Here is a 10,060-nt window from a genome sequence, read left to right on the forward strand (position 1 = left end):
GTGGGTCCAGTACTGCCAGATATCCACCCAGCAGCTGCCTGCAAGATACCAGACAGACAATGCTACCTATCTGGGGCCTGGGAGAGCAGGCATCTGCCCGCTCTGGCACTGCTGCGGGTGGCATGCTGAGTGCAGAACCCAACCAACATTCAGAAAGTGGCCCACCACCTCACCTCCTTGACAGAGTGTTGTTCAATAGGTGTAAACTGACGTCAACGAGGCTGCCTTGGACTGCGGCATGCAGAGCATGCTCCTGTCCGGTCTCTGGGTCTCGTACTCTGAGACGATGCAGCATGTGGGGGAGGATTGCGAATTTTGGTGACCAGAGAGAGGCATCCATCTACGGCCACCTTTGAGCTTGATTGGTCGGAAAGAAGGGTGCTTCCCCACACCTGAAGCTCACCGGCACAGGAGGGAGTCGGCTTGCAGTCGGGGCCCACGGCCTTTCCTGTACACCGCCTCAGACACTGCTGAGCCCAGCTGCACATCCAGCTTGGCGTCCTTGTCTGTAGCCCGTACAATGCAGATTACAGTACTCAGTGGCATTCAAGAGAACCCTACTTCAACACGGCTCCACACCAAGGGTCTTATCCTCCACTGCAACATTCCCTCACCTCCTTGACACAGAGGATGGGAGGGGCTCAAGCGTACTATGCAGAGGCCATTGGGATGCACCAGAAGGTCGTAGGCATTTCCTTCCACACTCTTGACGCTACTCAGGTGGTATCGAGTGTAGGTGGTCTCCGCGTTTGTGGGAGGAGCTCCCACCGGGAGTGGGTCCGTCAAGTCGTACCCTTCCAGCATCGACATGGTGCAAGGATTTCACATTAAAGAGTGATTATACATACGAAAGACCCATTTCCCTCAAATAAACCGATGGCATAGACTGTTCCAAGGTCCATCAGGGCACCATGCAAAGACGGGCTTCCAGCGCCCGCGCCCGATCTTCAGAGCAGATTGTCGCCGCGAGGTCCGCAGTACAGGAGGATCCCTGGACTTACAGCTACCGTAGTATCATCTCCGAGCACAACTATATTCCAGCATGGAAGCGTGAGCCCACGGAGCTCGAGACATGTCGCTGCGCCTGGCGCCTGATGTCGGTGGCAGGCCGGCCAGCCTGCAGCAGCGATCCGGCTCTTCGCTCGTTCCAGCCTCAAGAGCTCTTCTCCCGGAGAGGAAATCCTGGTGTGGAACATCACGAAGTGGATGGTCTGCCGGATCTCGTCAGCGAGAGCACGCAAGGAGGCATTGGCTAGCAATAAGTCTCCATGCATCGGCCAACGATTCTAGTGGGCCAACAGGCTCCCCAGCCCCGGAGGACAGCCCCCCGGCCACCCCTTCTACATCCAGCCCTTTCCAAGAACCTATTCAAGAGAGTGGGGCGCCTGAGCCGAAAGGTTCTCCTCGCTGGTATCGTATTGTAGTGGCTGCTGCAAGCAAAGTACGAAGAAACCTCCTGGCGCTGCTGCTGACCCATGCGCTTGCAGATGCCGCCATCTTCCTGCTGCATCGTGCGAGCCATCGCCTCACTAACGAGGGTATGGTTGATGGGGTTGACGAGGACTGCTGCTCTGTTGCCATGAGAGACTGTACTGGGATGCCATACCCTGGCCAGCTATCACATACTAGGAGTACCGCTGCTCATGATGGGGCCTTCAGTACCGAGTGTCCAAGGCACACCACTCCCCTCCGCTCTTCATCCCCATCACAGTGGCATTCCGCTTCATCCCTGGACTGTCTGTGTCTACAGTACTGAATCCATGGTATCTCATCGTCGATCCTGCGATCGCCAATTTCCAGACAGGCGAGTGGCCGCTTCCACATGGCACTGCGGCCGACGGGCAGTCTACACTTCACTGGCTCGCTGAATTTTCATCTTCATAAATGTATCACACTTTTCCTGGTCTGATGACCTCCTATCTGGTCCTTGGCAAAACATTCCGCTCGCTCCTCCCCTGACAACACCCCACTCTCCGGCTGTCACGCAGGCTACCAGGCCGTCACCCTCGTTGTGTTCCTGCTTTCTTTCCCCATCAACGTCTTGTTCAAAACATGGGCAGTGGTTGCGACCATCCTCCTCTGCCAGCGCCAGGCCGACGATGCATCGACAGGTGCGTCCTGGTTCTGTGCTCTGCCGCGCGTGCGCATCTTGGTTGGGGGGTGCCCTCAGGCAAAGCTAATTCTTGCACAGTGCACTGCTCAGTAACCACCTGGGCTCTGCAAGGTGCCACGATTCACCACCTCCCCAGCCGCCGCCTTGGTCATCCAACCATGAGCCTGTGGCACTGCTGCAGGCGGCAGTGCCACAGGCACCGATGGACCCAATCCCGGCATCCTGGCCGCTGCAAGAGGCGCGCTGCGCACGCTGCGCTCCCTGCGCCCCGACATCGCCCGCCTCTGGCGCCCCGTCTTTAGCGTGGAGCTGCTGGTCGCCGCGGCGGTGGTCCCCCTGCAGTTTGCCTCCCTCCTGGTCGTCACCCTGCCCCTCACCCTGCCCCTCATCCTGGACCTCCAGGCCGCCACGCCGGCGGTGATCTTCGAGGGCCAGCGCGGCTGGGCCGCGGTGGTCCGTTCGCGGGCCCTCATCAAGCGCATCCGCTGGTCGCTGGCGGTGCCGTTTGTGATCACCGTGGTCGCGCAGCGGCTGGCCCAGAGGGGCCGGGAATGGGTCCTGGGCAGGCTGCCACCCAGGTGCGGGGGCGGCAGGGGCCGAGGTCTGAGGCTGGCCTGTCTGGCTGGGGCGGGCCCTGTGCCCTGAAGGCTGCACAGCGCTGGAGGAGGGTGCCCCGGCAGCCCACCATGCAGTCAACCCACACCAGCCCCTCAAACCCTCGCTAGAATGCCTGCCATTGCTTCCTCCAGGTTCTACACCGAGCTCGTGGAGATCCCCGTCGTCGTGTTTCTGGCTGGGACCCTGCTCTCCCTCCTGCTCATGAGGTACGATGACGCCCCGGGGTGAGGGAATGACATCCGTGTGATGGAGCACGCTCGCCTCAGACTGCATGACTGTGGGGATGGAGATGGGCCAGGGTGGCTCAGCAGGCATAATGCCTTGCCTGAAGCACTGATGATGGTGAGCCCTGTGTCTGCCAAGTATTCCCCATGCAGCTTGGCGCTTGCCTCCCCATGCCCATCGCACCCTATGCCCCACACACGCGGCAGGTTGCAAGACGTGTTGCCCTACGTTGCGTACTTTGAGGCCAAGGCCTCGGAAGAACTTGAGAGCGATGGGATGGTGGAGAAGCCTGGCCCAGAGCAGAGCCAGGCGACTGCCTAACCCTGGACAGGTATCAGGGTTTTGTCTGAGGCTCCCGCCTGGTTCTAGGTGCAGGCATGTGTCAGCAATTCCTTTCAGCTCTCATATGTTGAAACTTGCCCGAGCTAGGGAAGATATACAGAGGTATACAGGCCATAAAACTGTCGAGGGAGGCATCCCAGCCACCCATACTTCGCCATCATGCAACGACTCGGCCGAGACTCATGATCGCCCCGCCTGCATTCCCTATCAAAATAAAGTGAGAGGCTGGACAAGGGCCAACCCTCGTGTCAATACTATTGGATCAGTACATTACGGTGAAATGCACAACACCTGGCGAGTACGTGTATAAGATCTGCCCCTTAAAGTTTCGGGCAGTGAGTTCGGCAGTCCGCCATGATCACGCTGCTGGGATCCCCGCTGGTGCTCAGCGCCGCTACAACTGTGGTCAAGAAAGCATTTGAGGTCGGCTGAGAGAGTGTGGAGGATACTGGGCACTGCATGAGCCTTTGCCGCGATGCGCGCAGACCCTGTTGACAGGTGGCATGTGGTCACCCCCGAATGTACGTTCCGCATGTACAGGCCAGTGTAGCAACCTCCCTGAAAGGACTCGGTCAAACCATTAATCAGCTATACAAGGGGGATACAGAGGTGAGTTGTAGGCCCTGGGGAAGGGGCAGGGGTCGATGTGATCAGTGGGACAAGTGCGCATGCAAGTCCCTGGAGGATCCACGGTGCATCCATACCAGGGGCGGAGCTTGAATTGCATGGCGTCCTCGGCCACACCATGCCCCATACCAAGCTCTCTACCATCCTCGCGCAGCTCTTGGACCTAAAAACCGAGCTCGAGACAAAAGTAAGGATGCTGGCACTGCCCATTGACATCTTTGCCCGCCACGTCACCCAATCCAACACGGTGCGTCCGCATGGGGGAGCGCCTGGCAGCCCTTTGACACCTTGCCTTTTCAGAATGCGGCGAGTAAATCCTTAATCTCACCGTTCTATCAATCCATTGCCATTGCGGAAACCACCAAACCTCCCTCCAGGCGCTGCAAGAGGCGGTGGGGGTTGCCATAAAGGTCCTCCATGACATCGATGCCTTCCAAGACCTCCTGACACAGCAGGAGGTCCAGCAGGTAGGGTGGCGGCTGGTTACTACCCTACACATGCCCAGGGACAGTAAAGGCTGGATGGCATCGTTGTGGATCTGCTCCTGCGATCCTTGACCTTGCTTGTATAATGCCTCGCCGACAATGGACGGCCGCGCCCCGCTCAGCATTCTGAGTGGGCAATGGTGCCTGAAAAGCAGCCTCCAAATCCCCATTGTTAGGCACGTTTCTCCCTCACCCCTCCCCAGGCACGACGCTCTGTGGCACTGCACGCCGCTGCACCGCGCGACGACAGGCTCTCTTCGGTGGCAGTCAGGCAGCAGCTTCGAAAACTGATCCAGTCCCTGGATGGGGTGCTTCCCTACTTGACCCTAGCCATCAGCGCCGTGGGGCTCCTTTCCTCGGCAGGTGGGCCTATGGGGTTACAGTGGGAACGTTTTTGCCGTGATTCACAGGCTCTTGGCGGGCTGCTGTGCATTGCCGTTCATCCGCCTCAGATACAATGCTTCCTGCTTGTAAGACCTGCATTCACGGCTTAAGGTTTTTGCCGCGTTCATCCTCCATGCACCTGCCACAACTTGCCGCTGGGTGTTTCAACCGGTCAGCTCTTGTACTCACGGCTTTGACCCGATGCTGAGGTATCAACATTGTCTGGTGTGTTTACACCCCCCTTACCACCTTCCTCATGGCGTCGGGCATGCAGGTGTCCCTGCAGTATCCCCATCGAGGTATGCACAGGCCTCCCACAGCCTGCTGAGTCAGCAGCTTCCTGGCGAGGTTGTGTACTCCCTGGACCAGGTCTTGTAGGGGAAGGAACCTTGAGGTGTCTGCGCCTGGGCAGCTTGCTCTGTTCTTTGCTCGCCCAGAGCCTTGACAGCTTGCTGCCATTTCCCGCCGTGCTTTGCATGTATTTCATGGTACCGCAAGCCCTTGCTAGCCCCCTGCCCCTGCCCAGGTCGCCTGGTATCGCCAGTCTTCGCTGCGGCCCCAGGCCGGCGTGCCGCCACAGATGAGCGAGGTCTTCCCGCTGTGCACGCTGAGCCTGGTGCGGGGCCAGGCCCCCTTCTCCTTCCAGCTCAGCATCCAACAGGGCCTGGACGATGGCAGGTTCCACGATGAGGAGGAAAGCGCAGAGAGCATTGCCCTCCAGGTGATATGAATGCAGGGTGGGGGCCAGGCTGTGGGCAAGTTGCGGGTGGCAGCGCCCTGGTGCTCATTTGTTCACTGCGCCCGGCGATGGGTGCGAAACATCCCATACAGACCCTGCTGTTGTCCATAAGCTGTGCAACTCTTGGAAAACATGCTCCCACACACTTTGCTACCATTACGCGCCTCTGCTTGGAATGAAATTGGGACCCCTACACTCTCCCACCCCAAACCCCTCCCTCACATGGTCTCGCCGGCCTCCCTAGGTGTCGGATCTCTCCTGGGTGGAGTGGGGCAGCAGCCAGAGTCTGTCGCATGGGAGCGGGCAGTTCAAGCCGGCCCTCATCCTGCACTTCGATGCCCCTTCTAGCGGGACCGACAGGCAGGGTGAGGAGACGTGCACCGCCCTGTGCTGCTTACCTGAAGGCGTGTCTCTGCGCGTGCCATGCTGGCGCGTGCCACAGGAAGGTGGAAATGTGCCTTGGACTCGATGCAAAGTCCTGCATCCGCACACCTTCAACCCCCACAGGCGCAGCGCGTGCTGCCACCTGCTATGCCATCCAGATCCGGGACCAGCTCGATGAGGGGTATGAGGATGCCGCTTCAACATCCGGCGGGTCCCCTTCTCCGTCAGCCTCCTCCAGCTCCAGTGAAGAGTCTGCAGTGAAGGGGGCGGAGGACCCTGCGGGCCTCCCTGGGTCCACGGGAGACCAGGCCCAGGAATGGGGCACACTGGGCTGCCTCGAGTATGTCATCAAGCTGTGCGCGCTGGAAAGCAGGGAACAGGCCTGCCACACCACGCTGCAGGTGTTTGATTCACATGCATGCTGAGGGTCTGGCCTTGTTGGAAGGTGGAGGAGGTCCAGGTCTCCTTGTTCCTTACCTCTGCCAAAGGTTTCATGGCCCAGCCTGGCAATCCACGGCGGTACTCTGCCATGGCACCCATGGCATAGTGCCCTGCTTCAAACCCCTTTCTCTAAACGCTGCAGGACGAGCGCATCCAACTAGGGTTCCAGACCGGCACGTGCCAGGCCCCAGCCCCGGGCGCCCGGCCCAGCGCGCAGAGTCCCTGGCACCCCGCCGTCGCGCCCGTGCCCGTCTCGGCCGCCCAGACCCCGCCCCAGGACCTGGGGGCGGCGCAGCTGGCCTCTGAGCTCGGCAGGCGGCTAGCCTTCACGCCGTCGCCCGTGCTGCAGCCGCCGCGGCGGCGCAGCGCGGCGCGCTCCAGGTCCTCGCTCAGCAAGGCGCGGCAGGCATAGAAGTTCACGGGAATCCCAGGGGATCGTCGTGGCCGCACGGTGGCAGGAAGCCTCCTGCTGCACAGTCAGATGCACACATACCGTCCGCCTTCCTCACTCCGCTCTTCCTGCTCAACCACTCGAAAAGTACTGCCATGATCTCTCATGATATTACAGAACGGCGAAGGCCCCCGCCATGCCAATCTCAGAGGGGCGGGGCCGAGCGCGCGTTTTGGCGCTCGAGCAGGGGACAAATCAAATGCTTGCGGGGGGAGGGGGAGAGCAATTGGGTACGATGGGGGGTGCCAAAATAAATGGGTGGAGAAAAGAAGGGGTGCGCTCGCTGACGGCGCAGGACCAGCAGCACAAGGGGGTGGGGAGAGTCACAGGGACTGGCCTCTTCGCTAGTATCAATACGCCATGGTCACAAGGAGGGGAGGGAAAGTGGGAGGGTGGGTGAGTGTGGGGAGCGTTCCTGGAAGCGTCCCACACATGCCGAGCTCAGGGGAAGGACAGCGCCTGGTCTGCGAGGGGGCTGGCGGCGGGCCCCGGCGCCGGCCTGGCCACGATGTTGGCCAGGGGCGGCCGGTGGGGCGGCTGTTGAGGCGGCTGCTGTGCCGGCGCCCCAGCCGATTCACTCCCGGAGCCGACGAGCAGCGCAGGTGGCGTACCCCGTCGCAGCGCGGGCTGTAGGATGGCCAGCAGCCCCTCGGGGTTGTCCACATGTACCCAGTGGCCCGAGTCGGGGAGGTCGTGCACGGCGTGCCCAGCAGCGCGGATGCGCGCCACATCCCCTGCGCTCCAGTGGAAGGCGGAGCGCTCGGCGCGCACGAAGTTGAGTTCCAGGCCCTGGACGGGGGCGCGGACAAAGTCCCAGAGGCAGGTGGTGCGGTAGCTGGCGTACATGCTGGCGATGCCCTCCAGGTCGTGCGCCCAGACCAGGGGCCCGCCGGGGTCGGAGGAGGAGAGCGGGCGCAGCGCCGATCCCGCCCAGGCGGCCACGGGCGCGGAGAAGCCGGCGCCGCGCAGCGCGGCCACGGCCTCCGCGCGCGAGCGCAGCGGCAGCGGCATCGCGCGCAGCGCTGCGATGAGGTCCGCGGGGTGGTCCACGCGCGAGCGGCGCGCCAGGTCCGGGTGGCCCGCGTCCACCCCGTCGTCGTCGTCCGCCAGGCGCCCCGGCAGCGCGTCCAGCGCCCAGACCTGCACCGGCCGGGGCAGGCGCCCGCCGTGCCCCGTCCTGGCCGCAAACTGCTGACTCATGGCCATGACCACCTTGGCGCCGTAGGAGTGGCCCACCAGGACCTCGGGGAAGAGGCGCAGCGCGCTGAGTAGGCGCAGCACGTCCCCCGCCGCCGAGGCCAGCGTGTGCGGGGCCTGCAGCGCGCGCGACAGCGGCGCGGACTCGCCGTGGCAGCGCAGGTCCACCAGCAGGACCTGCCAGGCCGGGTTTCCCGCCAGCAGGCGCTTGGCCAGGGAGAGCAGGTTGCGCCGCGAGCCCAGGATGCCGTGGACCAGCACCAGGGTGGGCGGCGCGCGGCCGCCGTGCGCCGCGGCGAACCGCGCCGCGTCGCCCTGGATCAGCTCGTGGGCCAGCTGGGGCTGGGGGTCGCGCAGCACGCGCTTGCCGTTGGGGTAGGCGGGCGAGGGCGGGGGGAAGCGGGGGGGGAGGGGGAGGGTGCCAGCCGGGGGATGAGGGTGCGGGGCGCTCCAGTGAGGCGATCATGTGCACGGGCACCACTCGTGCAGGGCCTGGGCGGCGGGGCATCTGAGGGGCGAGGAGGGGGGGAGGGGTGAGAGGGAGCTGCAGGTCCGTCGGTGTGCGGAGCTCCGGGGAGCTGCCCAGGGGTGCATGAGCCAGCATGGCTAGATCAAACACTGCAGCCTGTCCCGGGCCCGTAACGAGATCTTTCCCGGTCTCTGAGCAGTTGAACACTGCTCCCAAATACAACCAAGCCCCCAACAGGGCGCCACAGAGCTGCCGAAGGGGTCGTTCGAAAACACACCGCCCGCCCATGTCCCTCGCCCGAACACTTGCCTGCCTGAACGCCGGCCGGAGGCTGGGGATCCAGAGACGTGTCTGGCTGCTCAGTGCCATGGGAATTCCCGGGACCGCTCGGGGGCAGGTGCCTGGGCCGGCCATGTCGAGGGCAGGTCTCGGGAGAGACCGCGTGCCAGAATGCGACCGCGTCGCACGGGCGTGCGGGGTGCCTCCACTTGCGTACTTCTTCTAGAGGACGGTGCTTCGAGCCGATTTCAAACCAAGCCAAAGCAAAGGAGGGTGTCTGCAGTCAGCGGGCGTCCAGGAGGGACATGATCCTCCCGGATGGGGGTCCCCTTGGGGTGTCGACCACGGCGCACTCCCGGGGCAATCTCGGAGGGCGCGGCTTCCCCAGCGGAGGGGGTGAAGCTGCGCCTGGCCAGATTGCTCTACGAATCCAGTTTCTGACTCGCTTGAACGCGTTGTTTTAGGTTGGAGATGAGCAAGGGAGGTCTGCCACCCCCCCGGAGACCGATGCGATCGCTGGGATACTGTCCAAGAACGACGTTGTTAGCTTCGACCCTCCCAACAAGTGGGGGGTGGGTAGCAGTGCCTTGCCAGCCCTTCCCTCCACTGCTCGCTTGCCATACTCCTTTGATGTTCACAGATCATGGGGCAAAACAGGGCATTATATATCCCATCATCAAAATCTCAGTTCGGGCTGAAGGGCCAGCCCGGGGGGTCATTGGTCACGCGATGAAAATTCCGTCCAAAACTTTATGCATGAGTGGCAGGCGCGTTCAGGGTGGTCGGCCGGTCGTCCGCGTCGCTGCGTGCAGAGGAGTCCGCTGCAGCATGTGCACGCGCCAGTCGCCCCGCTCCGCCACACCGCCGGCCGCTCATCGGCACCACACCCCGCCATCCGCTCACTTGCCGCCCAGCACCGGGACCAGGGCCTCCAGCCAGCGCGCCACGCCCACGGTGCCCGGGTCAGCCACGCCCTTGAGCAGCTCGCCGCGGACGTAGGCGCTGCGCCCCGCCCCCGCGTGCTCGACGGCGGCGGTGGCGTCGGCCGCGCGCCGTGCGGCGGCGGCCGCCTCGGCGACCGCCTCGGCCGGGCTCGCGGCGCCGGCCTGCAGCGCGCGCGCGGCGGGCCACAGCGCGCAGAGCATGGTGCGGTCGCCCTCCTCGGCGCCGCCGTACTTGCTGGCGGCGGCCGCGCCCGCCTCCAGCGCAGCGCCGAAGTCGGCAGGGCCCAGAGCCTTGCCGCCGCCCTCGCGCCGGCCCAGCTCCGCCCCCGCGGCGGTGAAGACCAGCTTGTCGTATAACTTCG

The 10,060-nt window shown here is 63.3% G+C and overlaps 4 protein-coding genes across 4 annotated transcripts in view; 2 read left to right on the forward strand and 2 right to left on the reverse strand.

Annotated features, from left to right (window-relative positions):
- Positions 1 to 1,822: 1,822 nt before the first annotated feature.
- Positions 1,823 to 3,277, forward strand: F751_6114 (hypothetical protein; the record flags this gene model as incomplete). Its single annotated transcript, XM_011399747.1, has 5 exons — positions 1,823 to 1,844; positions 1,989 to 2,111; positions 2,295 to 2,691; positions 2,863 to 2,955; positions 3,163 to 3,277. The coding sequence occupies 5 exons, from the start codon at positions 1,823 to 1,825 to the stop codon at positions 3,275 to 3,277; spliced, it is 750 nt and encodes a 249-aa protein (XP_011398049.1).
- A 375-nt stretch (positions 3,278 to 3,652) lies between these two features.
- Positions 3,653 to 6,770, forward strand: F751_6115 (RanBD1 domain-containing protein; the record flags this gene model as incomplete). Its single annotated transcript, XM_011399748.1, has 8 exons — positions 3,653 to 3,721; positions 4,080 to 4,172; positions 4,303 to 4,392; positions 4,614 to 4,751; positions 5,321 to 5,515; positions 5,778 to 5,898; positions 6,041 to 6,318; positions 6,501 to 6,770. The coding sequence occupies 8 exons, from the start codon at positions 3,653 to 3,655 to the stop codon at positions 6,768 to 6,770; spliced, it is 1,254 nt and encodes a 417-aa protein (XP_011398050.1).
- A 480-nt stretch (positions 6,771 to 7,250) lies between these two features.
- Positions 7,251 to 8,889, reverse strand: F751_6116 (hypothetical protein; the record flags this gene model as incomplete). The annotated part of the gene is made up of 2 exons (XM_011399749.1): positions 7,251 to 8,183; positions 8,779 to 8,889. 2 exons carry the CDS (start codon positions 8,887 to 8,889, stop codon positions 7,251 to 7,253), a joined length of 1,044 nt encoding a protein of 347 aa, XP_011398051.1.
- A 764-nt stretch (positions 8,890 to 9,653) lies between these two features.
- Positions 9,654 to 10,060, reverse strand: part of F751_6117 (Putative 3,4-dihydroxy-2-butanone kinase) — a gene marked incomplete at both ends in the record, with an annotated part of 3,252 nt that continues 2,845 nt past the window's right edge. The window contains 2 exons of the mRNA XM_011399750.1: positions 9,654 to 9,756; positions 9,886 to 10,060. Of these exons, the coding sequence (XP_011398052.1) occupies positions 9,654 to 9,756; positions 9,886 to 10,060 (278 nt within the window). The remainder of the gene's footprint in view (positions 9,757 to 9,885) is intronic.

The sequence above is a fragment of the Auxenochlorella protothecoides genome (assembly GCF_000733215.1).
Source record: "Auxenochlorella protothecoides strain 0710 unplaced genomic scaffold scaffold82, whole genome shotgun sequence".
In the NCBI taxonomy this organism is placed as follows: Eukaryota; Viridiplantae; Chlorophyta; class Trebouxiophyceae; order Chlorellales; family Chlorellaceae; genus Auxenochlorella; species Auxenochlorella protothecoides.